The 26,773-nt window shown below is 35.2% G+C and overlaps 3 protein-coding genes, 1 long non-coding RNA gene and 3 other non-coding genes across 7 annotated transcripts; 5 read left to right on the top strand and 2 right to left on the bottom strand.

Moving 5' to 3' along the window:
• Positions 1–790: 790 nt before the first annotated feature.
• On the top strand, positions 791–20,190 carry LOC120202973. Its single transcript, XR_005523773.1, has 3 exons — positions 791–1,046; positions 12,690–12,696; positions 20,177–20,190. It is a non-coding gene; the product is annotated as an uncharacterized LOC120202973 (long non-coding RNA).
• On the top strand, positions 1,090–1,191 carry LOC120203000. The gene has a single exon (XR_005523779.1). It is a non-coding gene; the product is annotated as a small nucleolar RNA Z103 (small nucleolar RNA).
• LOC120202999 lies at positions 1,270–1,371 on the top strand. The gene has a single exon (XR_005523778.1). It is a non-coding gene; the product is annotated as a small nucleolar RNA Z103 (small nucleolar RNA).
• On the top strand, positions 8,075–11,846 carry LOC120202972 (serine/threonine-protein phosphatase PP1-like). The gene is made up of 4 exons (XM_039203343.1): positions 8,075–8,447; positions 9,909–10,468; positions 10,949–11,128; positions 11,730–11,846. Exons 1-4 carry the CDS (start codon positions 8,258–8,260, stop codon positions 11,751–11,753), a joined length of 954 nt encoding a protein of 317 aa, XP_039059274.1. The 5' UTR covers positions 8,075–8,257; the 3' UTR covers positions 11,754–11,846.
• Positions 13,300–13,371, top strand: TRNAE-UUC. Its single transcript has one exon. It is a non-coding gene; the product is annotated as a tRNA-Glu (tRNA).
• On the bottom strand, positions 16,288–19,805 carry LOC120202971 (ATP-dependent Clp protease proteolytic subunit-related protein 3, chloroplastic-like). The gene is made up of 10 exons (XM_039203341.1): positions 19,421–19,805; positions 19,032–19,133; positions 18,605–18,727; positions 18,147–18,206; positions 17,881–17,977; positions 17,699–17,772; positions 17,302–17,355; positions 17,099–17,182; positions 16,735–16,856; positions 16,288–16,521 (listed from the first exon to the last, which is right to left on the bottom strand). Exons 1-9 carry the CDS (start codon positions 19,718–19,720, stop codon positions 16,761–16,763), a joined length of 990 nt encoding a protein of 329 aa, XP_039059272.1. The 5' UTR covers positions 19,721–19,805; the 3' UTR covers positions 16,288–16,521; positions 16,735–16,760.
• A 161-nt stretch (positions 20,191–20,351) lies between the features above and the next one.
• Positions 20,352–26,551, bottom strand: LOC120202969. Its single transcript, XM_039203339.1, has 12 exons — positions 26,322–26,551; positions 24,879–25,043; positions 24,452–24,485; positions 24,000–24,325; positions 23,145–23,351; positions 22,763–22,981; positions 22,375–22,599; positions 21,982–22,215; positions 21,603–21,866; positions 21,293–21,406; positions 21,083–21,205; positions 20,352–20,997 (listed from the first exon to the last, which is right to left on the bottom strand). Exons 1-12 carry the CDS (start codon positions 26,382–26,384, stop codon positions 20,428–20,430), a joined length of 2,544 nt encoding a protein of 847 aa, XP_039059270.1. The 5' UTR covers positions 26,385–26,551; the 3' UTR covers positions 20,352–20,427.
• Between the last annotated feature and the right edge of the window lie 222 nt (positions 26,552–26,773).

Raw genomic sequence — 26,773 nt, 5'->3', positions numbered from 1 at the left:
CTAAAGTATTTGGCTTAAATTTTCCCCAAAATAGTTTTCAATTAAGATTTATATTTAATATATTAAAATTATATAATTTAATATATTATTAATAAAATTTATTAAACGATTTTAGTTATAAAAGAAAGTATTACTCTTTTTAAATCTTGGGTTTAAGTTGTTTGTAAGGTATGTATATTTAATGGTTAACAAACTATAATATGACTAAAGATGGCAACGAATCAGGTATATTCAATTTTTTGATTGATCTGAATCAACTCGAGAAACATACACTCTCCACTTGTGTTCAATACAATCCGAGAATTATATTCCTTCCTCCTAAACTGACCCGATTCAACATAAATATATAATCATTTTTATTTTGTAAAATAAGAACATAAAAAATAAATATGAGGTATTTTAGCAACTATCTTTAAATTTATAAAAACAATTACATTATTACTTCAGGTCGAATCAGTGATTTTTCACTATAAAATCGAACTAGACCCGACCTTATCTTCTATAAAATCTTACCCGATTTCAGAAAAACAAAACTGATCCTATCATGGCCCATTATTCCCTCGGCCTTTTAGTAAGGTCATTCTTGTAGTTTAATGTATCCATAATGGGTACCAAGGTAATTTCAGGTCTCTTTGAAACGCCAAATTAGGGTTTCTCCTCTTCAGTTCCCCTTATTTATAATCCCCTTGCTTATCGTCTTCGTTCACCAGCCAATTCGCTCTCCGCTCCGCTCTTCGGCGCTGTTGATTTTATTGTTTCAATTTTTTTTTTCTCTTTGCATTTTCTTGTTCTTTAAACATCAAGTACTTAATCTTGATTTTGTTCCAATTTTTCTTTCATATAGTCCCTATTTATTCATTTTTCTCCGATTGCTCCCGTAGAAATTTGTATGGAAAAAGGCAATAAATTAGAGTCACTGTTGCGCTTCGATTTGAGTAGCGACTTCAGCGCTGTACGTTGCCGATAAGAATTTTTTGGGGCTGAGATTCTGGCATTTTCAATTTTTTTCCTTTGATTTTTATGCATTCAGATGCCCCTACATGTTTGTTTATCTCATAATTTGAAAATTATTAAGATTTTTGGTGTGAGATGGAAGTGATGATTATTTCCCCAGATGATCGAAGCTGAACATACTGTGCGAATGTTTAATCTCTAATTCGTTAGAGATTCCAAGCCAGAACTCTGATCAATCTCCGTTTTCTTAATTCAAATTATATAATTTTATTGTTTATATTTTAAAAAATTGTGTTATGAGATTTATTTGTTAATATGGAAGTGATGACTATTTCCCCAGATGATCGAAGCTGAACATACTGAGCGAATCTTTAATCTCTATTTCTGTAGGGATTCCAAGCCAGAAGTCTGATCCATATTAATAAAATTTGTTAAAATTTAAAAACCACATGGATGACTTAATTCAAAATAAATCCACCGATGAAGACGATGAGATTGATTCGTAAAGAAATTTCTTTGATTTAATTTATGGTAAATATTGATGAAGTTGAGTTATGGGAAATTAAGTTTTATTTGAAAATTATATAATAAAAAACGTTAATCACTTATATTAAATAAAAATTATATAATAAAAAATGTTAATCACTATATTAAATAAAAATTATTTCAGTAAATTATACTAATTTTCAGTAATTTATGCTTCTGCCTGATGTTTTATTTCAATTATTCGATTAATAATTAATAATTTAAAATTTAATTCAGGATATATATTAGAGTTTTGACTTTAGATTTAGTTCAATTAGATATTTAATAAATAATTTATCCTTGAGTTAGATTAAGCTTTTTATTTTAGATTTAGTTAGTTTTAGTCCTTTAATTTGATTAAATATGAGAATATTTTAAAGTAGTCTCCGCTTATGCTTAGGGTGCCATTTTAATTATTCGATTAATAAATTTTAAATTTATTAGGGTCAATATTAAAGCTTTAATTTTAGGTTAAGTTCTTTTTAATTCCTTAAAATTAGGTTTAATAATTTATTTGGTTGACGATTCTAAAATTAGTAAAACTATTAATTTATTAGATATTAATGATATAACCTATGCTTATGCCAGGAGGGGACTATTATTAATTCTGGAAATAAATTAATATTGTTTTTAAATTCATATCATGATTTAAAATTGATAATATAATCTCCGCTTATTCTTGGGGTGACCATTGTTAATTATTGAATCAATCGATATCCTTTTCAAAAACTTTTGCATTGTAATGGATCATTAATTAAATGAAAGCTCGAACTCGTAAATTTACAAATTAAAACAAAGTGTAATCGACAAGTTATTAATTTTGGGTGTTGTCAGGGGCTAATCATTTCTCATACGTAATCGACTCTCGAATTTATTTTTTGATCTCGTAGACTAAAATTGGTGTTTTAATAAAATATTTTTTTATTAAAATTATCCGATTTTATGTGGTCCAATCACACATTAAAAATGATCAGTGGTGACTCATTTTTTTCAATGTTTCCAAAACCTGTTATCAATACGGCTGTAAATGAGACGAGACATCGCGAGTTACTCGAGATCAACTCGATCAAGGCTCGATAAATACTCTGGTTGAATGGATTAGACTCGAACTTGAGCTCGACTCGAGTTCTTAATGAGCCGAAATGAATTACTTGATATTTGATTCGAAAAGCTCGCGAGCAGCTCGAAAATATAATATATTTAGATTTTATTTAAAAAATAAATAAATTATTAATAATATTAATATTTATATATTGATTTTTTTTTAAAAGTACAGTAAACTTTTTATGTATTTAAGGTTTAAGTTTGAGGCTTTAATCGAGTTAAGTTTAAGAAAAAAATTTATTTTGAACCTTTTTGAGCTACTCACGAGCTTCAGTTAAGGATTTCGGGTGCTAGTTTTCGAGTCGAGTCAAGCTTCATTTCAGAGTTTTCGAGTCGAATCAAGCTCAGTAATACTCGAGCTCGACTCGGCTTATTTACACCACTAGTTATTAGCTCGAAAAACCGTTATGACAATAAGTTTTCATTTTCTATGAAACTCAATTTTAGATGGAGAAATACACATAAACATAGTCTTTATATAATTATTATTAAATCGGGTGTATAACAAAGTCTACTACTGACTGCTCGCCGGCCACCATATTTTGGGGGCATTTCTCGCTCCGACTGTCAAACCCAGCGGCCGAGAAGTCCAAACGTCACTCAAAGTGAATCAAAACTCATACCTTTCTCATCTTCAATCCAAAGCCACCAAGGAGCCAAATCGACGCTGTAAATCGGTGTCCCTCACTTTTCCGACCACCACCAATGGTGGTCAGTGGAACCGAAATCAAGACCTAAGCAAAATCCAAGCCATTTCCTTTTTTTTATTATCTAAACCTAAAAAAAGAGCTCCCAAAAACGACGCAAGCCCCCTACTCCCTAAAGAGAACCGACTGTTCAACTCCATACCCGCGACACTTTATTCTGGTGAGATCTCCGACGAAACAAGGTAACAAAACTCCCTCTCCCTCTATTTTTTTGTTTTCAAAAATCAAAGAATAAAAAGGTTATTGTCCAAAAAAAAAAAAAGTTCTAAATCGATAATATTTGTGTATTAATTCTTCAATCTTATGGATTTATTGTTGCTGATTTAGTTGTATTGTGTTTATTTTCGTGCAGGATCTTACTTTCCAGAATTAACAGTAAAAATGACACATTCTGTATTTTTTTATTATTTGGTCACGGCGGGAGACATGGGCACGACTATGGGTATGACACGTTCTGACGTGACAGTTTCTAGAAGATCCAGTTAGCAGCAATTTTTTTAAAAGATCTAATCAGCACCTTCTGGAAGATGGATGGTCAGAGATATCTTAGGAGATTTATTTTTAATTTTAAAGTTTTTATTTGAAAAAATATTTAGAATTATCTTTAGAAATTTTTTCTATGTTTATTTCTACGATTTTATATGCTATAAATACCCTCTTGGGGTAAGCCTAAAGAGACAATTCATATTTCATTCTTGTTCTTGTTTCTAGTTTTATAAAGTTCTTTTTTCTTTAATTTCAAGATTTAATTTTTATTTTATTTTAAGTTTTATATTTAAACATGTTATGACTTTTGTCATGCTTAGCTAATTTTCTTATAAGCCGAAAGGTTAAGTGATGACTCAATTCAGTATGTGAGAATTGAAAAGCTCTTAATATCTTCAGGACGTCACTCTCAGTTTTCTGAAAGACTTGGATAGGTAATCGACCTATCATTGAAAAATCAAAAAACTTTCTTTTCAAAAAGTCGACGTTGGTCAGAATGTTGTTCTGATTTAAAGTTGGGAGGAAAGATCGGCGAATAACAAATACGACTTCTTATGAACACACTTAACGGCAGTCCGCTAAGAAAAACTGAGATCGAGTTAAATTCTCAAAGAGACAACATAATCTGTGTCGAGCTTTTCCTAAACGAAAATTATTTTTGCACTAATGACAATTGTCGTAGTTGGTTCAATTAAAAGCTGAATTTCCAAAGATTGATTTTGGGAAAATCGGTTACAAAAAAGAAAAGCAAGTTACATGGATAATGCTTTGTAGATTGTAACCGGCGTGAATCCCGAAGTGAAAATTCAATTTCGATGATTAGAAACAAATTTAGTCAAAGCGAGAAATGAGACTACTTTTTACTATAATTATTTTTCAAATCTTTATTTATTTTCTTTATTTTCACTTTAAATTGTTTTTTCTTATTTAATCATTTTTATCAAAACTCCTCCATTTTATTTACTGCATATCGCCTGGTCAAAGCAATTCAAACCAAAATTTGAGAATTTTTTAAATCATTGTGGATCGACATTTATTTCTTTTTACTATGTATTTCTTTCTTATATATTACTGAGAAAAAAAATTATTTTGACATCAAATCGTCAAATTCCTTTCAAATTTTCTTTATTTCTATTGCTCTCTTTTTCGAATAGGGAAAGATCCCCTTCCATTTCCTTTTTTCTTGGGTTTTATAGGAATCCATATTACGAAATGGAATCTTCTTTCATCTCCATTTTTTTACGCTATGTTATTTGATTTTTTTGTATTGCATGTGCTGACGAGGAGGAGGGGGCTCGATCAAGCAACGTGGAAGCACTGGAGGTCTATCGTGGCGTCCTGGAGGCTGACTAGGGCTGCTGTGTGGACAAGAGAGTGTTGGGACCACTATTACACGAAGGGGTCTGCTGGCTTATACATACATGTAGGCACTAGGGGGCTTGGTGCATGGACTAGAGGGACCACCAGGATGACGAGGCTGCTGGAATGTGAGGTGTCCAGTTAGAGGCGGTGGCTGGAAGCTTGATGAAACCCAACTTCTAACATTTGTAACACTTGGGCCACGGTTGGGTCTCTTCAGCTGCTGGCCTTCAAATTTTGGGTATCTAATATATATTTGGGTTGATGGGTTAATTGAGATGGATAATTTTGAATGTAAATGGTATTTAACATATATCGTGGAATTATGCATCATTTCGATTGCCCCAAATTTGAATATAAATGATATTGAAATTCTTTGTCGGACACTTGTACTAATGTATCAGACTCAAGTTCATAGTCCTCCGATAGTTAGGGTTTGAAGGTTCTGAGGGCGTGACAATATGCATTAAAATCATCATAAAATATATTAATCATAATTTAGTTAGTTTTCATATATCGGAGTCCCGTAATTCTCGAAGAAACTCGTCGTTCCGAAAGAACCAAATCAGGTATTGTACTCCAACAGCCACATCATGTACCATCAACCCAATCCTACCACCCATCCAACCTCCAAATTGGCTTCCCAGAAGATACCCAAACCTCCCAAACAATTGCTCACCGAAAAATCCTCCACCGTAGGAACCGAGCAACATCCCTTGACCCCTAAAAGCCCCTTCGGGCAACGTCCCTCCGTAGTAAACGGCTTCGAAAAAGTCCTACCCGGACGTAATGATCGGACCCGTGATTCGGTCAGTCTGTTCCGTCGCCAGCATGGCCGCCTTTTTACCGACCTTCTCAGCTTGTTTCTTCGCGTCTTTGAACGCAATGCCCTGCGACGTCGCGTCGTGCAATGCCTTGTCCATTGCTAGGTGTTTTGCTTTCACAACACGAGCACTTCTCATGTTGTAAACATAAAGTGTGACGGCTTGTTTGGCTGTACAAGCAATGGAACCAGTGCTGAAATCAAAGCAATCCAACCAGGAAAATTTACCAGTTTGGGATAGTGTCTCTCTTTGTCCCCCGGCTAGTTCCCTACACTTCTCAGCTACAGCATGAAATAATTACAAGAAAAAAAAATGTAATATAATGATTACTATTCAATACACTGTTAATATAATTACATGAAAACAAAGATATTCGAGTTGTTACCGGTGATCTTAAGAACAATGAATCCGATGACAATGAAAAGAAAAACAATTCTTTTTTCTACCATGTTAGATAAAAAGAACTTTCACGTTAATGGAAACGACGATTATGCTACCATGCTAGAGAAACATCCTTTACCTCAAGGAAAAGAGCTACCAATTGACAGGCATGGCGATTATGCTACCATGCTAGAGAAACATCCTTTACCTCAAGGAAAAGAGCTACCGATTGACAGGCATGGCGATTATGCTACCATGATGAACGTCGTCCGCTCCGACACGAGAGACGACCCCCTATTGACGAGCATGACGATCATTCTACTATGCTAGATAACGTCGTCTACTCCAAAAAAAAGAATCTCATGTTGACGAACATAATGTTTATGGTATCATGTTAGATATGTTAGATTAAAATCTTCAATGTTGGACACATATGTATAATATATAATGATATTATAAAGTATGATATAAAGTTAATTAATCAATTATATTATGTGTCATAGGTATTAAAATTTATAAAAATAATATGTATATATCATAAGTTGTATTTATATTTTAAAGATGGTCAAATTATCCATAATTAAAAACTATTTTAATAACGAATCACACACCCAAAAATAAATTAACTTATATTTTTCTTCCCCATCAAAGAGTTTTACGTTTAGATAAAATTTATCTTCTTAAAATGACCAAAATCTTCTACGAAATCTACCACAATGAATTCAAGTATACTTCGAGATCTAATTTTTATTTTCGTTGGTTTGATATGACATAAATGGGTTATTAGTTTTCATGTTAATTACGCTTTCAATTATGTTTTGATTCTATCAAGTGATATCAATATCTCGTCATGTTAATTATTGATAATCAATTGATCTATTTTTCAATTTAATTCGTTTTTATTTTTTTAGAGTTTTAATTTTGATATGACATGTTTAAGTTTTATTTCAATTTTCATCTCAAAATTTAAGTCCGGTAAAATATCATCAAAAGTCGGGATGAATCAAAAAAGATAGAAACTTCTTATTTTTGAGTAAGAGTACTCAGGGTGACAAAAAATCTAACTCGTCTCAACTTGTGCTCATACATTTTTTTAATAGTCTAAGGTGATTATAAGGTAGCATCTGTTTATAATTTTTCTTAGCCTATTAACAATGTGCATACACTCTATAAACACAACTCCTAAAACCTGAATCCTTTAAAGATAATCACATTCTCCTTTTACCAATGAAATCATTCAATATATATATATATATATACACACACGATGTTTGCTTGGACAACGACCCTCCGTAGTAAACGACTTCAAAAAGGTTCCTCCATAGCATTTGTTCATAATTTTTCTTAGCCTATCAATAATGAACAAATACTCTACAAATACAACTGCTCGAACCCGAATCCTTTAAAAAGGATAACATTATCTTTTACTAATGAGATCATTCAATATATATATATATATACCTTTAAATTTGTAGAAATAACTCAACGCAGATCGCCATGCAATAACCCTAAACGTGCCCATAAGGTCCGAAGGTTTCAAACTAAGGGTATAGGCCATTTTCAATCTTTTCTTGGCATATAGATGAAATAAAAATTCCTTGTATTTTAGAGAGAGATAAAATTTAATAAAAAAAATTAATAAAAAAATAAACATTGAAAGAGAAAAAATAACAACAACGACAAACTTTCCATGAATTACTCAAAATCTTTTATCTTCTTCAATCCATTTCTTTCCCTTCTTTTGATCCCCAATCTTTCTTTCTCTCCATCTTAAAGCTTTCAAGTCCTTTTAATAAACCATCAAATACCCATTTTTCCTCATCAATTATTTGCAAAAACCGGACAAAAATCAAGTCGGATTAGCTAAAATTTGCGGGGAAATTTGTGAGTGGAGAATCGCTGAAGGGAAAAGGGGTGATGATGACGATAGAAGGAGTAATGGACACGGCGGTTTTGGATGATATAATACGAAGGTTATTGGAAGGGAAAGGAGGGAAACAGGTTAAACTTTCCGAGGAAGAGATTCGTCAGCTTTGCATTAATGCTAAGCAGATCTTCATTTCTCAGCCTAATCTTCTTCAGATCAGTGCTCCCATTAGAATCTGTGGTTAGTTTCTTCTTCTTTCTCCCCTTTTTTTTCCATTGAAAATGTTGCAATGGTTTATGAGAATTACAAAAGGATTCCAATGTTGGGGGAGTTCATTTCCATGCCCATTGCCCACAATAGTTAGATTTGAGACCATTTCTTTCCTTTCTATTATGAAATTTAGGATTTAATTCTTATATTATAGTTTTTCATAATCTAATAATTTATTTTTATGATGTTATTAATAAGTCCAAATTGATAATATGATTAATTATTTTAAAAATATGTTTGCATGTAAAATTCTCAAGGATGCTCTTAAATTAAATTTCATTATAAAACTTAAAGATCAAATTATGTAAAATTAAAGAGTGAAGGAATTGTTGATATAATCACATTTAGAGTGGGGAGATTGTTGTATGTAAATCATGATTCAAGTCATGGTAAATCCATTTACCTTTTAAAAAATAGAAGGACTATATATCAAAGTTTGACATAGTTAAGGGACTGAAACTATACTTAATTTTTTTTTATATATGAGAGCGTATACAATTCAAGTAGAAGGGGCCAATTCAACGATTCATTTTCTTTTTTACTCTAACTGCATGTAATGGTGGAATTTAGGATATAGTTCATAGATGAGAGAAGGGTAGAGTTTAGATCTTGAATGTACAAATGATTAAGAGTACAAATATATAGAATTTTTTATCACAATCTTTTTTATATATATCCTAAAATTTGATATATCATTCTTTTAATCGTTCTTATAAAATCTATCTCTACAATATAAATAATGAAAGTCACAATAATAATAAAAAATAAAGTAAACTACATAGATACCACTGAACTTTAACTATTATATCGTTTATGCTATAATTGGCAAAATTGAAAGTTCAGTGGTATAAACGATACAACGCCTAAAGTTTGGTGGTATCTGGTGTAGTTTACCCTTAAAGTATTACACCTCTTTAAAATAATTTTCTCTCATAATTCTAAAATTTAATACTTTATATCTATAGAGAAAATAAACTTGGTCACAAATTTTTTTTTATCCAAATCAATTTAATCACCAAGTAATCTTCAATCGTTAGAACTATAATAAAATTCAACTTAATTATCGTTTAAAATTTGAATCAATATGTAACATTAATTAACAAAGATTTAGACTCCCATTGAGGAGTAAAATTGGGGTCGAATTTCTAAAATCTCAGGTTCAAATTTATCATGTGTAAATTATGTAGGGGTTCAAGTCCTACTCACATCATTCCTCTTTAAAAAAAGAGGGATTAAATATCAAAGTTTAACATAGTAAAGGGGCTAAAACTATAATGAAAACATTTTTTTATATACAACTTAAGTAGATGGGGGACGGGTCAGTCCAACAATCCATTTTCTTTGTCCAAATCATTCTGATTCAAATTTTTATATTCGACCGTACGTGTAATTACTCGAATGTATTGATATTATAATATTTTCCCTTTATAGGTGATATCCATGGACAATACCAAGATTTGTTGAGGGTATTCGAGTACGGTGGGTATCCACCGGAATCGAACTATTTGTTCCTTGGGGATTACGTAGACCGAGGCAAGCAAAGCTTGGAGACCATATGCTTGCTTTTGGCCTACAAAATAAGATGCCCAGACCGGATTTTTCTCTTGAGAGGGAACCACGAGGACGCTAAGGTCAACCGGATCTATGGGTTTTATGATGAGTGCAAAAGGAGATTTAACGTTAGTCTTTGGAAACTTTTCACCAACTGCTTTAACCATTTGCCCGTGGCTGCACTCATTGATGAGAAGGCGCTTTGTATGCACGGTGGGTTGTCTCCGGATTTGGAAAAATTGGATCAGATCAAGGAGATCGAGAGGCCAACGGAAGTTCCCGACGGTGGTCTTCTATGTGACCTACTCTGGTCCGACCCTAATCCGAATGTAGAGGGTTGGGCGGATAGTGATAGAGGCATTTCGTGCACTTTCGGTGCCAATGTTATTGCTAACTTCTTGGAAAAGAATGACCTCGATCTCATTTGTCGTGGTCACCAAGTAAGTCATCTCTCTCTCTCTCTCTAACCCTAAATTCCGAACTAAACTCAAACCCTCAACTTGCAGCGTTATGATTGTACAAACTAACTGAACAAAACTCCCAATTCAATAGCCAATTTCTTTTGAGTATTGAATTTCAGCATGAAATACGTCTAAGTTAGCTTATGGACCAAGAAAACCAATTTCTTTATGCTTGTGGGAAAAGTAAGCCAGTTTCTTTATACTTATGGATCAAGTAAGTCACCTCTTAAAGTTGATCGTATAAACCGATTGAGCTAAGCTCCGAGTTAAACTCGGGTGTGAGTATATGATAAGTGTATGTTCAACTTTTTTTTAAAATCTTCATGTTTTTGGAGAGTCATATTCTCGTATCGATGTTCACATTTGTCGAAAATGAACGTTAGACACGAATACTTCTAGTTATAGTTTATATCATCGAACTTGTCGGGGTTTAGATTAACGTAAAGTTTTGAATTGCAGGTGGTGGAGGGTGGGTATGAGTTTTTTGCTAATAGGAAATTAGTAACAATATTTTCAGCTCCAAACTATGGTGGAGATTTTGACAATGCCGGTGCTCTGTTGAGTATTGATGAAGCTCTTGTGTGCTCCTTCGAGATATTGAAACCAGCAGTGCCAAGCAATAAGGTCAATTTAAAGAAGGTACACACACTTAATGGTATAAAGTATAAACGAGACATCTTGCTCGTAAACTACTCATATTCATCTCGAAAGATATCCGATTTTGGCTCGATTATGTTCGAGTCGAGCTCGAGCCAGCCAAATTCAATTATAATAATGCTTGTCCCAACTAACTTACAAGCCATACCATCAATCTTTCATACTTTCAATATATTCAGGGGCGAAGCAATAAAATTTTTATTAAGAGGCAAAATTGGATTGTAAATTCTTAGGGGGTGTCAAAGAGAAATTTTACCATTTTATTAACTAAAAACTCTACAATTTTGTTATCAAAACAAGACTTTTATCAAACTGTGGGGGACCAAATGGCTATCTTACAATTATTTACTGAAGATTTTACAAAACCAAAAGAATAATTTTGCCAACCCCAGGTGCTGCCGTTGAATATATTCTTTAGTCGTTAGATTTTTTATCTCAAATTAAATTCGAATCAAATTCTAAATCGAAAATTCGAGTCGAGATGGAGTTTCTTACAACTCGAACTAAGTTCGGGTTCATTAGACCCCTATCCTATGCAATGCAAATCAATGTACATTAACTCTGTTGCATCTATGTTCAACAGCCACAGAAGATCGGAACAACCTGATGCGGCGTGAACTGAGAAGTTTCCGGGAGGGATGTTGTTGATCGACACATACAAATTTCCGACAAGCTCGATCGGAAAACTGTACTTCGGTTTTCTTAGGAAGATTTTTTTTTTAATTTTAAAATTCCCCGGGGACTCAAATGTTCATCAGTGGGTTAATTACAGGCCAAATTATAAATATATGTCTCAGAAATGGTGTTCCAATATTGAATGAATTACTAATTGGCTCTTAGAAGAATTATTTATATATATATATATATATATATATAAGTTCATGACTATTTTAAACTTGCCTTCTTCTTAGCTTGAACCTGAATGATACCTTCATTGAAATCTTCATGGTTTACCTGTAAATCAGACCAGAACCCGATTTTCGAAGCTGCTCCTTATGGCTCAAATGTTCACAAGTACAACTAACTACAAAAAGAAATGCAAATACACGCAAGATTAAAAAGTGCACCTCGGTTGCATCGCGTCGAAGTGCTAGCATGCCTGCCTCCACACATCAGAACGCATTGAAAGTCCTACCTGAAGGATTCGGGCTCTAGCTTCTTCAGTGGGATGTGAACTCGATTTTACGATCCAGTCGACCAGAACGCATCAGGGCAGGGTCAAGGACATCGTCTCGGTTAGTTGCTGCTATGACCTGCAATGCATTGCATTACAACACGGTTAAACCTCTGAAGCATAACAGGTTATTTTTGCGCAGTGATTTGACTCTAGACTGCTGCAACGTTTCATTAATCATACACCAGAAACGCAAACCTTAATACGTTCGCCTGACGAGTCGAAGTTTTCAGCACAACACATTTACCCTTCCTCTGTGAGTCAAGATCAATGCTGGCACCATCCTCCTCTGCGTCATCTTCAGGATTCATCTCCAATATCTAACAGAAACAGTAACCAAGTATTGAAACATCCAAAACAATCTTTCAGTCAGTTAGTGATTAGGGATGGTAATCGAAGCTAACTGGTCTTCTTCAAAGTTCGAATCTTCTTCCATGGCGGTCGCCATCGATGACGGATGTCAAAGAAACGGTGACTTTAATCGAAAGATAAATCAGAGTCCACAAAACAACATAAGAAGAGAGATGAAATAGGCGAAGATTGTTTTATACATATTCTTCTAATCTTGGAGGCTTGGATCCAAAGAAATCTTAATTAAAATTTATCAAGAAATCTTAAAAAAATATTTATGTAAGATGATTATTATTTAGAAAATTTAAAATATTTATATTTTTTTAAATGTTTAATTTTATTTATAAATATTTTAAAATAATCTGAGGTGATTATAAGATAATATCAATTTAAAATTTTTTTTATTAATCAATAGTGAGTAGACATTAATATTTATTCAAATATAACTCTCAACCATTTGACATTGAATATTGTACCCGTGCTTAAACCCGATATCTCAAGAAATAACAACAATTCATTTGCCAACGAGATTTATGACAACACTTTCTTTAATCAAGAGAAACAAGTACTGCTTCAATAAGGAACATATTTGAACAATTATTTTAAATAGTTATTTGTTCTGAACAAGTCCATTGTCGTCCAGTGGTTAGGATATCTGGCTTTCACCCAGGAGACCCGGGTTCAATTCCCGGCAATGGAATTTTTTTTTATCTTTTTGGTTTTCTATATTTTTAGTTGTTTTTTTATCTTTTTATCTTATGGCTGCAGTGGCGGAAACAAGTCGAGTAGCAAATAAAATATCTTCTTCTCGGTATTTGTTGCATCCTCCGATAAGATTTTATGGCTGCAGCACGTCTCGTAGCCGTCCTATGGGATCGAGATTACCGTAAATGTGTTGAGGCCACAACTTGTCTTGGATTCAACTTCCCTTACGCGGTATTTGGAGCATCAAATTGTTGTTACTGTACTTCTTGCTTTGAATTGCTCGTGTATGCACAAACATTGTATGCCATCTATTTCATGGTATAGCTTGCGTTAGTTCGGCTGACAGAGGAAACTCTGAACACCTTGAAGTATGCTAATCGAGCTTGAACCTTGATCGCAACATCATTTAACATATAATTGTTGAACAGATAATACAGTATTTATCTTTAAAACAGGCTGCGAATCTTCTGCTTCGTGTTTGCTGTGACTTTTGCTTTCGTCGTCGGTTCATTTTCTCCTTTAAAGGTACTCACTGTCACGAATTTCATTACTTTTTGAACATATGTACATTGAAACAATACTATTTATAGCTAAAAATTGATAGCTAACACGGAAGAAGCACTCTCTGATGCAGGAAGAACTAAATCTATTGATGCCATCACTGAAAGAGAAAACGGTCCTATACTAACAAACGGTGATGCCATCCATAGCTCTGAAGATGCTGGATTTAGAGTTGGAGAACTCTTGCTACCGAACCGTGGATTCTTATTCCGGCTCAATGCTCGGCAGCATGCCGGGGTCGAGGAAAACATGGCCTTCTGGAAATGTTTATGAGGGTGAATTCTCAGGTGGGATATATATTGGCTCTGATAAATTGACTTAATGAACGTTGAATCTAAAACAGGATATAAACTTGAAAGAGGAAGCATCTACTGCTTCAAGAGAAGAAATTTTGGAAAGAAAGAGTGATAGTTAATTGTTGCCAGTGAATCCATTGTCGTCCGGTGGTTAGGATATCTGGCTTTCACCCAGGGAGACCCGGGTTTCAATTTCCGGCAATGTAATGCATGTTTTTTTGGTCATGTTTTGCCTTATATTTTGGATCATGTGTGTACTTTTTGGTGTTATGTCATGTTTTATATCATAATAAATATCATTGGCTGCACATCTTTCTCTTATATTTTCTTCTTCGTATTTTGTGCATGTCCCGGTAAGATTTTATGGCTGCAGCACATCTCGTAGTCGTCCGGTGGGGTTGCGACTCTACGTGGTAAGAGTTTATGGCTGCAGCACATCTCGAAGTCCTCCTATGGGGTCGCGACTCTACTGTAAATGTGTTGAGGCAACAAAGTGCAACTTGTCTTGGATTCAACTTTCCTTGGTGCAGACCATCATGATTAGCATTTTCTCTTATGCCAGAAACACTTTAGTTTAGATCAGTTTTGTTGCTGGAACATCTTACTTTTCATTAATGGAATTTCAAGTTTCGTTTGATTATTTTATAATGCAAAGTTCAATCTTGAATAACGCAGTGTGTTCTGCCAGCTGATCTTGGTGAATTTCTGTCTTTTGTTGTTCTGATTGAGAAAGGTCGATACACTTTGTGAATTACTTTCTAGCACTACAGGTCCCAAAGAACTGGCTGGGGTGACTGAGGCAGAATTCCGGAGAAAAGAAGAGACGACATCGTACTTATCACGAGCTTCTTTATGTTGTGCCATGGAGAGTACCGATACGAATAGCCTATCAAGGTGAGTGTGTGTGTGTTTTTCTTCTTAGTGAACCTTATCTGCAAAGCTTCACTTAGTGATCCTTGCGGCTCGGAACGTGCAAAACAAACCGGTGTTGATGCCGGTACCCAGGTTTTTGCTTTGAATTGCTCTTGTATGCATAAACATTGTCTTGCATCTACTTGTATAACTTGTGTTAGTCCAGCTGACACCAATGCTGAGGAAACTCTGAACATCTTGAAGTATGCTAATCGAGCTTGAAACATTCAGAACAAGGTAAACCATGATCACGACATCACTGAACATATAATTGGTCGTTGAACAATTACGTAAATGTTGCTGGTGCATCGTATTTTCCGGTTTAGTTCAACGTCGAAGAAGATTTTCTCTTATAAAACATGCCTTCACCATCCCAAATTTCTCATTTATATGAATTAGACAACCTTACCTGCATAATGCAGTATTTATCTTCAAAACAGGCTGCGAATCTTCTGCTGCTATTATCGTCGACTCATTCGCTCCTTTAAAGGTACCTGCCTCGTCTTTCTTCACTGAATATATGTATATTGAAAAAAAATACTATGTATAGCTTATATTGATATCGATAATGATGCTTCAATGTTTGAGTTCGAGTTGATTTATGTACACAAACATGGAAGAAGCACTTTGTGATGCAGGAAGAAGTCCTTTACGTTGTAAAGGACTAATATGGAATTTCTAGAGTTAACGGGAGCAATACCTGAAATTTACCGTTGTCTTAACTTAGTAAAACACTCTTCATGTTTTATATCATAGTGAATGTGATATTCGTGTCCAATATTATCAAATCAAATCAAACGTTTACGCTAAAGATAATAAAATTGGATACTAACATTGTAATAGAGAAGATTGGTTCGAATTAATCTACCGATTGAGGTTAGGATAAAGTACATAAATGGTCCATCGACTATAGAATGTTATTTTATTAAGTCTTCCGACCATTAAAAGTTATAAAATGATCTTTTAACTATAGAGTGTCACTTTATTAGTTGGTCTATCAGGAACCATTAGTTGGATATGAATCCAATAAATCTGTAACTACTGGGGATTTCGTTTCACCCTTTTTTTTTCAAGGTTCAACCTAGATTCAATCGTTCTTGCGATTGTCGTCGTGTTTCCGATCCGTATTTTAAGATCATTGATGGTGGCAAAGGCAATTGTAAAATTATCAACAATCTTAAAGATTATACAGAATTCCTATCTTTCCATCTTCATCAAGTATATCCATCAACCTGCAATATATTTCAGCTAAATGTATCACTGTAATGGTGTTCCTTGCTGCATGTTCAAGACTCCTTGAAAGATGATTTCTACCGAGTCGGACTCTTGTTACAGACGCTATGTAGGCGGCATGCTGGATCTAGCTAACGAACTTTCTGCAGTATGATAGGAAATAACAGTCTTAGAACACAAGAATGGACAGAGATTGACCTTTGAAGCAGCCCGAGTCGATAGACTGCAGACTTGAGGATATGCATATAATTCATCAAAGTTTAAACAACAGAGCACCGTAGTTTGTATGCTATTATGAAACTAGCTCGTTCCCATGATTAGTTCTACAAAAGCAAAATGGAGGAGAATTCACATACAATGAATAGTATCCACCACCCGGCCACTAAAATCCATCCATGACTTTGATGCCGGCATTCTTGTCCCACTCCTCGGGAGAAGCAACTTCCGCCATTACCTTTTCTTGACCACGCCACAGGATCTGTATCCAAATCACGTCTCAGCTATGTTACTTGAACTTGGGTTTGAGTATCGAGTACAACTTAGTACCCAACACCTTTATATGTTTTTATATGTATTTAGAGGGTTCTTGGACGGTCATATCTGCATACCGTCTGGATATGCATCGGACATGGATACTAAAAGAAACATGAGGAATCGGAACAACAAAGCATCTCATATATGCAAGAAAAATAGCACTACCAAACATTTAACTGCACTTACCTTGTCAATGACCCCAAACTCTTTCGCTCTGTTAGCATCCATATAAAATGGTCTTCTCATCACATCGGCCACTGTCTCTACCGACTAATGAAATATAAAGTCATACAATGAGTTCCTTTTTTTTTGTGGTGGTGGTGGTTGGGGTGGGGTGGGGGCGGATTTCTGTTTTTAACAAACAAGTCTAAAATTGATTCATCACTCACATTTCCGGTGTGCTTGGCCAGAAGTTCCACAAGTGTGTCCCTGTTTATTAATACCTGCAAAACAATTTACAGAAGTTCCAGGATGATGAACAATTGAAAGAGAAAATATAGATTTATATATATTCAAATATTATTGTTAATCGGAGTAACATAACAGAAAGTGAAAGACCTGATAACATTTTCAGTGGTTTTAGCATTTTCGAAAATTATGTCTTATCCTCCAACCAAACAAGTATAGGACTAAAGGGAAGAATCAACATAAACATGACATGCATCAAGGTTAAATCCACAAAATCATAGTTTCAATACATAGGCATGTGCGTGTGGAAGATTCCATAAATTCTAGACCCATGCTTAATTACACTTACTCAGTAAAGAATAATAACTTTCACTATACCTCTTTGGCACGTATAAGAACATCACTGGCCGGCATCAACCCTGATGACGGGACACGAGGCTGCTGGATCATAGCTGAAATAGAATACGGGCAAACACTCGAGAGGTTATATTTTAAAAGATAGCATCATAGGAGAGAGTCGGTATAAGTTTAGAATCACAGACAAGATAGCTGCATCGTACCTTTAGCATGAGGCATCATAAACCGATTACCCTTGGTTCCTGCTGAAAGCAAAAGACAAGCCTGACCTATAGCAGCCCCAACAGCAACTGTATGTACCTTTGGGGCACCAATATAACCAAGTTATGAAGGAATACCGTGAATAATAAAAAAGTTGAATCTCGTTCTTGAACAAAAGTAACATAAAAGTTATGAGATCCAGGGAAAATTTTCATCTCAAAATATAGAAAACAAGACAGACTGATATCTTTGAAGAACGAAAATTCACCTCATTTTGTAACTGCATAAGTGCATCATAGATGGCAAAACCCTCCGACTCCATTCCAACCTGCAATATAAGAGCTTTAAATTAATGTAAATATAGACTGTAAAGAAAACCAACATTTGCACACAGAAACAAACATAATATATAGCAAGCAGAAGAAGCTAGTGTTTACAATTCAGAGACTATGCAGTTCGTATACAGTTTCATATTTTTAGGTTTACATGCACTTAATCTACACAAAAGACATGGAAAACCCAAATTTTAACTCAGCGTACTTTTTTCTTATTAAATAAGAACCAAGGTATGAGTCTTCAACTTACTTTTTTTTCTTATTAAATGATAACAAAGATATGAGTCTAACATAAAGATATGAGTCTAACATCTCCAGAAGCTATGCAATCTGTAATGTATTACATCTTAAATTCATTATCCAATTTGAAGGTATCATATGCAAAACTCACCGTTTCACCATCATCACGAGTTGTTCCCGTAGAGTTTATGTAAATATAGATTGGTTGCTTGGGATCCATCCATTGAAGATACATTAGTTCTGCAACTACAAGCTCTGTCACTGCAGGCACAAGCTGAAAGATAGAAACAATCAAACTGTTTGAACATATTACAGTAACAACACAACAGTATGAAATAGGAAATGATACTCTTAGCTTGCTTTCTCGTCTGAGAGATTCATGAATCAGGATCCTAATACATATAGATACAAATGGTCCAAACAAGAATTTCCAGGAAATAGTTATCTCAAAACTCTTAACAAAATTGCAAGAACATGAAATTGCAGTTATCCACAACCTCATGTTGCAATTTTTATACAAATAATTTATAAACCTCACCCCCACCCCCAAAAATAAATCAGAATTTGGGAATACTTACCGGCATGCCAATGTAAACTATTCTACCGTTAAGAAGCAATGAAGGTAAGTCCGGTGGAGGGCTTTTCGGCCTGTGCTCATTGTATGACACTGATCTTTCCACCTAATTCAGTTCCAATGAATGATTATTTCGCAAAATTTCAATCAATAAAAATTTAACCGCTAAAGTATATTTTTTAGAAAAACCTAATACTATATCTGGAAACAAGAGCTCGAAAGTTTTTCATTCGCATAGTTTCAAGTGATGATTAGTTCGCATAAATTTTCCATTCGTTCATGCATATAAATTTTAATTAATTCATTAAAATTTTATATAATTCCATTTAAAACCTTCAACGTTCATGCGAAAGAAAATTAACAAAAATAAATAAATTAAATAATAAAACATACTTGAGCGGGAGTTGCCATGAGCTTGGGAGAATCAAACAAGTCCAAAAACGGCGGCGAATCGGGATTAACCGAGCTGTTAACAAGCGATTCGGGGGAAGAAGAGGCGACGGAAGCTAGCTTCGAAAGAAATGGGTCCTTAGGGTTTATTGGAGGCATAGGGATTTTAGCGGCGTTTCTGGCACCCAAAGCTCCGCAACTGAGCTTCAAAGGCTTTGGTACTCGAACAGCTCGAGAAGAAGAAGAAGATGAAGCTGAAGATACGATTGCGTAAGCCATTGGCGCCTGTAAGAAACACGCCATGAATTCCTCCTAAGCTTTGGATTTTTTTCCTCGAAAAAACTGTTGTTGTGGAACGTGGAAATTCGAGAGGCGGGGGAAAGAGTTCCGTGTTTTCAGTTCAATATCCGGAACCTGAATGTAGTTATCCGGGTCAGTTCTCCGGGTCGGATCTAACAGCGTAAAATGGTACAAGATTTGTACAACCAAATCTATTCAAATAATAATTTGGGTAAACTTCGTATTTAGTCATTGAACTATTCTCATAGTTCAGTTCTATTTCAATCATTTAATTATTTTTTTCAAAATCATATCAAAATATCTTTTATTATCCGTTGTTGAAAAAACAAAACGATTGATATGACAAATTTATATATTTTTTAATAATGATAAGATATTATCTTATGATGATATGTCAACATCACCGTTGATTTTTTAACGATGGGTGATCAAATCATAACTTTAAACATAACTTTTAAGTATGATTTTTTTTAAAAAAAAGTTGGATGACCAAAACAGAATTGTAGAAATTGTTGGGTAGCTAAATATATAATTTATCCTAATAATTTTAAATATATAATTTATTACAATTAGACAACTTAAACAGTAAAAACTAGTTATAATCTAATATGAAACATATAGCGATGATCTTATTATAGTGACAGTGGATTTATTATGGTATTACATCTGCCACGAGAAATATATATTTCATATAATTACTATTATGTAAACTAATCATATTTCCCTCCACTGAACACCTTGGCAATCTTCTCAGTAGGAACCAACGGCAAAAACGTGGCGACCATGTAACCCTTCTTGGCACCGATAGCCACCGCCTCGTTGTAAATTCCGGTGAAAAAGGCGGCAGTCGGGACGGCTACCGAAGCTACTTGTGGGAAGAGAGGGATTCGGTTCAGTTTGCGCCAAACCGAAACTGCACATTTTTCGACTGTTGGCTCGACGATGTCGAAGACGGTTTGTGCCAATGAAGGCTCCTCTACTTGATGTTGGACCTCCAGAGACCTTTGCGTGACTGCAATAGGTCCGGACGCGAGCTGTGTGATGAATCCAGTGGTAGCCAGACCCTGAGCTACCTCAGAAGCATTTTGGACGGTCGAGATGGCTTCGGACTTGATCTGCTTGATGAATCCTGCAGGGGCACTAATCAGTCCAGTATGTTGGACATCGGGAGCGGCGCCACTGGCCACTCCTGAAGCGATTTGGCCGACCGATGTGGCTACGGATGTAGCCTGCTTGAAGAATGGGGATATAAGACCATCGATCTTGGTTGTGGCATCAACCTGCAATAAAAATAGAGAACACTTGAATGTCATTCCAGCATGAAAATAAAGAAATGCAAAGATGAATTCTAGAGGCAATGCTTACCGCTCCGGCGTGCTGGACACCGTCCACAACTTGGAAGCCTGTGACCGGGTTCGACGAGGCTTGTTTGAGGAATCCCGACGCAGTACTCAGCACTCCAGAACCGGGCAACTCGGTAGCCAAACCAACCACTCCCGGAAGGTTTTGGACCATCTTCATTCCAGAAGGAACAAGTGCATCGATCTTACTCAAACTGCCAATCTTACTCAACTCTCCAAGATTACTCAAATCTCCAAGTTTACTCAAATCGCCAAGCCTACTCAAATCGCCAAGCCTACTCAAATCGCCAAGCCTACTCAAATCGCCAAGTTTACTCAAATCGCCAACCTGCAATAAGAACAGAATAAGAATTCTTGAATCTCCGTTCGTTTGATATACATCATCGAGCATTCGAGCCTTTTCGAGCTAAAAGGCTACGGAATTTCTGTCAAGATCGCAGTTTTGCAACTCAACCATAAACTTCCACCAATGGTTTGAAAAACAATATTTAGTTAAAAACCAACTATGGTGAAACAAGCATTACCTTGTCGATTAAATCGAAAACTTCAGCAGGGACACCAAAGAACTTTATGAGAACCCATCTAACCAGGCTCTTGACCATTTTCGCGAAAAACTTTTGATACAAGCTAATAACCACTCGCTCGATGGCATCGATGATAGGCTCCAACGGTCTTAACATTTTCTTAACTCGAAAGTAGAATTTGACTAAACGGAGAGCGGCTGCTTGCACTTGTATGAAGAATTTGATGTATTTCATGTACTTCAGAATTTGAAGTTGTTCGGGAATCTTCGGTCCGATCAACAAATAGAAAGTATAGGTTACAAAAATTCAGAAAAGAATAAATAAATAAATAAAACTTCGAATTACCAATAATGAAAAGTTTCTTGGGGGCAGAACTCACCAATCCGGAATTCTGGACCTGACTAGCCACACCTTCAATAGCCGAGATGGCTCCGGGCGAGATCTGATTGAGGAATCCGGAGGAAGTGCTTGGCACTAGAGTACTCCGAACCTCAGTAGCAGGCGTGTCAACAGTCAGTCCTAAAACATTTCGGCCTACCGAAACGACTTCGGATAACGGCTCCTTGATGACTGAAGGGAGAAGACTGTCAATCTTAGTCACAAGTTCACCAATCTATAATAAAAACAAAGAAGAATTACTGAATCTTAGTCAATAAATATTTGAGCTCAAAAAATATTTTCATGAAACCATAGTTTGTAAGTCAAGCAACAAACTTTCCCACCCGTTAACAATATTTTGTTAAAAGACCAAATATGATGAAAAAGGCTTTACCTTGTCATCGGCAAATTCGAGTAGATCATAAAAGACGTCAAAGAACTTATAAAAAATTGGTCCGATCACGGTTTTAACTAATGTCTCAACTATCTGAAGAGCAGGCTTCAAGGGTCCGGAATTTTGCTTCAGGGTAGTGAAGAAGTTGGTGAACAACAAAAACATATGGACAATGGCTACTTGCACAAATGCCAAGTATTTCAGCCTCTGAGTTTCTTCTTTAACCTTCAAATTCCAATTTAAAAAAATGGAAATTAGAAATAGAGAAAAAAGATCAACTGAGAAAATTGTCGACCAGCCACCAAATGTAAATACCATCTAATCAATTTATAAAGCCTTTGAGATGCTCAGAAAATGCAAATAAAAGAAATCATGAGGCAATGCTCACCGCTCCTCCATGCTTCAAGTCAGTAACCACGCCTTGGGCAGCTGAGATGGCTTGGGATGACACATCCTTGATGAGTCCAGTGGCAGTGCCCAAAATTCCACCATGCTGAACATCAGAAGCCAATCCAGCAGCTGCTCCTGCAACCTTTTGGGTGACCGAGATGGCATCAGATGAGACCTGCTTGACAAGATTATCCATCTTAGCCAGAGATTTGCCAACCTGCAAAACACAGAAAAATCTTGAATTTCCTCTCAATTTCTAGATATCATCAATCTTAGAATACACTATGTCAATGCCATTTTCAATTTATTAGTTTTATACAATTTTTAAGCACCAGAAACAAAAGAAAGTGTAAAAAAAGAATTATAGAGCTAGTACTCACCGCTCCAACATGCTGGACCTCAGTAGCCATACCATGGGCGGCAGAGATGGCATCAGATGAGACCTGCTTGAAGAATCCCGAGGCAGTGTTCAGCACTCCACCACTCCCAACCGCAGTAGCCACTCCTGGAACATTTTGGACAGCCGAGATGGCCTCGGATGAGACATGCTTGACAAGTCGATCAATATTGGACAAAGGTTCACCAACCTGCAGTAAGAACAAAGAAGAACTCATGAATATCCTTTCATTTGCTTGACATCATCTATCTTAGGGTACACTCTACGAAACCATACATCGGAGTTACGAAGTTCTGTAATTTCTGTTAATACCACAGTTTCACAACTCAAGCACAAATTTTGACAACAGTTAATGGTTTTGAAACCACGCATTTACAATGGCTTTTTCAATATCACAACTCTTATGATTACACAATAGAAAAAAATAACTACAAAAACGAAGACAAATCTTTAATGAAAATACCATCTAATGTAGTAAGTTGGATTCCCTTCAACCATGATAGAAACAGCTTGGCTTTAGAAGTTGAGGAAAATTTTCTGCTCTTTAAGAAGTTGAAGGATATATTACTCTTGTTTTGGTTGGAATTATGAGAGAGAAGACAAAAAAAAAAGACTTTTCTATAGGCAGTTTATACCGGATTCAATTAGCAGCCCCATTAAGCAGTTAAGAAAAGTGTAGCATGGTATAAATATCACCCAATCATTTTATAAAGCCTTTGTGATACTCAAAATTTTATATTTAATTCTATTTTTTCTCGAATTCATAGTTTATACCAGATCTTTAGCAACCGGAAAATAGAAAAAATGCACAGAAAAAAATTCTCGAGTCTGCACTCACCATTCCAGCATGCTGGACCTCAGTAGCCACACCTTGGGCAGCTGAGATGGCATCGGATGAGAGCTGCTTGACGAAACCAGAGGCAGTGCCCAACAGTCCAGAAGGTTGACCCTGAGGAGACACACCCGGAGACATTTGAGCAGCCGAGATGGCATCGGATGAGATCTGCTTGACGAATCCAGAGGCATTGCCCACCAGTCCAAAAAGTTGACCCTGAGGAGACCCTCCCGGGGACATTTGGACAGCCGAGATGGCATCGGATGAGACCTGCTTGACAAGTCCAGAGGCAGTGCCCAACAGTCCAGAAATTTGGCCCTGAGGAGACACTCCCGGAGACATTTGGGCAGCCGAGATGACATCAGATGAGACCTGCTTGACTAACCCAGAGGCAGTCCCCAACAGTCCAAAATGCTGGCCCTGAGGAGACACTCCCCCAGACACAACTGGAGACATTTGGGCAGCCGAGATTGCTTCAGCTGCGACATGCTAGACAATTCGAAGGACAAAATGATCAATGTAAATAACATATTGCCTAACCAGCGAAAATAAAATAAAATCTTAAATATATTTTCATTAGCTAGACATCATCATTCTTAGGATACTCTTCATTAATGAAAACTTTACGCTAAAAAGTTCTGTAATTTCAGTTTAAATCCCCAGTTTTCATAGTAGACACTAGACAGCAGCCGATAACGGCGGTGACTAAGAAGTTAAGAACAAACAAGGGTCGGCCAACCACTCGATATAAAACATCACACAATCACTTAATATAGCATCTGGGATACTAAAAATAGACTTAAGTTTTGTTTCTTAACTTGTATTCATAGTTTAATAACAGTAAAACGAAAGAAAATGAAAAAAAAAAGTAGCAGTGCTCACAGTTCCAGCATTCTGGAGCTCAGTAGCAACACCATGGGCGGCGGAAAAGGCGTCGGATAAAATAGGCTTGATGAAGCCAGAGTGGGGTGCCACCAATCCAGGACTACGAACCTCGGGAGCCACATCACCGGCAACCTTATGAACGGCCGAGGCTGCTTCACTCACCTGCAAATAAAAAGAAAGAACAACTGTTGTCTTCCTTACATTTGATAGGCACCATCGATCTTAGAAGTCAAAATCAGCATTTGGCGGTTCGACTTCAAAAATATTAAATGATTTTGGATTTATAAAAACATTCAATGAAGTTTATTGTTGGACTCGGACTTTTAAATTCAAAAGGTACAAGGTTAAATTCTAACTATATAAGGAGTATAGGGACTTGTAATGTATTTGAACCTTAGTTTTAGCTTGTTAACAAACATAATTATTGGCATCTATTTTCTGATGAAAATAATTTTATTAGGTATAAATATCTGACTTTTATATTTAAATATTTATTTTAAAATGCTAGTTATTATTAACAAATAATAAATAAATTATTTTAATAAAAAAAATTGCATGAACATTTGGAAAAAAATATCAAATTTTAGAAAGTGCGAGCAATGATGAAAGAAATACATGGATGGATAGAAAAAGTATCATTATACTTTGAATTATACCTATAAACAAAATAAAATATTATCTAGAAGTTTTAGCATGTGACAGTCTTAATATACTATTAAATAAAGGCATTTGTTATTATTATTTTTAATAAAATCAGTAAAAGTATCTAAAATATTATTATTTGTATTATTTTTTTTACATTTACTGTAAAGTACTCAATAATAACAAAACAGATAGAAAAAATAATGTTTTATGTAATGTTTTACTAGATATGTTAACAAAATCAGTAAAACGTCCATTAATAATAAAATTAGTAAAAATAATATTATTTCTGATAATATTTTACCTAATTTATTAAAAAAATAATAACAAAATCAATAGCACTTTTCCTTACCTGTATATGTATATTAAGACTGTCAAACTTCATTCTACCAACAATCAATGTTTTTTCACCTCGATATGATTTTTAATTATTTTAAATATTAAATTATATTTCTCCCCACGCTTGAAAAAAAACAGCACTTGTATTTTCTTTTTGCAAACGATGTTGAAATCATAAGTTTTCAACGTCGTTTTCAAAACAGCAATGAGATTCCGATCCAACAAACAAGAAAAACTAAGAGAAAATAACGTTCCAAAGTTAAAATCTCTCGTCGGTCAACCTTACGAGCAAGACAAGTTGTGATTTCTCTCGACGATTTTTCAAATTTTGAAATGATTTCCAGAATCCAGATCGCATATTTGCAGTGTGATTTTCAAAAGTACAACGAAACCTCGATCAGGAAAATAAAGTTAAAAAAATCTGCAAAATAACGTTCAAAAAATGAGGAAAAGGAATACCACGCCGTGGAGAAAACTGGAATCTCCATACTGATTCGGACGATTGGAGAAGAACGGAGACATTGAAGAAGTCTTCCGAGCAGCTTCAGAGACGTAGCAGCAGAGAAGAGAAAAATAACGAGAAATATCAGTTGCGTTTTGCGTCGCCCTGCGGCGTTGAATTACGAGAGAAATAAGCGAAGAAAAGCAACGAAAATCGGTGTCCTTTATAGCAGAATTGATGGAGACGGTGATTTAATGTGCATCACCATGGTAATCTGTTCTATTTGACAGTAGCTGAGCTGTGTAGTGGAATCTCGATGAAAGAGAAAAATCTCAAATACAGATATGCATGCATATATATATATATATATATATATATATATATATATATATATATATATATATAATATTGATTTAAATAGCATTTTGGTCCCTGAAATTATATCTTATTATTATTTTCGCAATTAAAG

The sequence above is a fragment of the Hibiscus syriacus genome, unplaced genomic scaffold (assembly GCF_006381635.1).
Source record: "Hibiscus syriacus cultivar Baekdansim isolate YM2019G1 unplaced genomic scaffold, ASM638163v2 tig00009009_pilon, whole genome shotgun sequence".
NCBI classification, from domain to species: Eukaryota; Viridiplantae; Streptophyta; class Magnoliopsida; order Malvales; family Malvaceae; genus Hibiscus; species Hibiscus syriacus.
The sequence above is the reverse complement of the archived record's forward strand: the minus strand, read 5'-3'. Positions and strand labels throughout refer to the sequence as shown.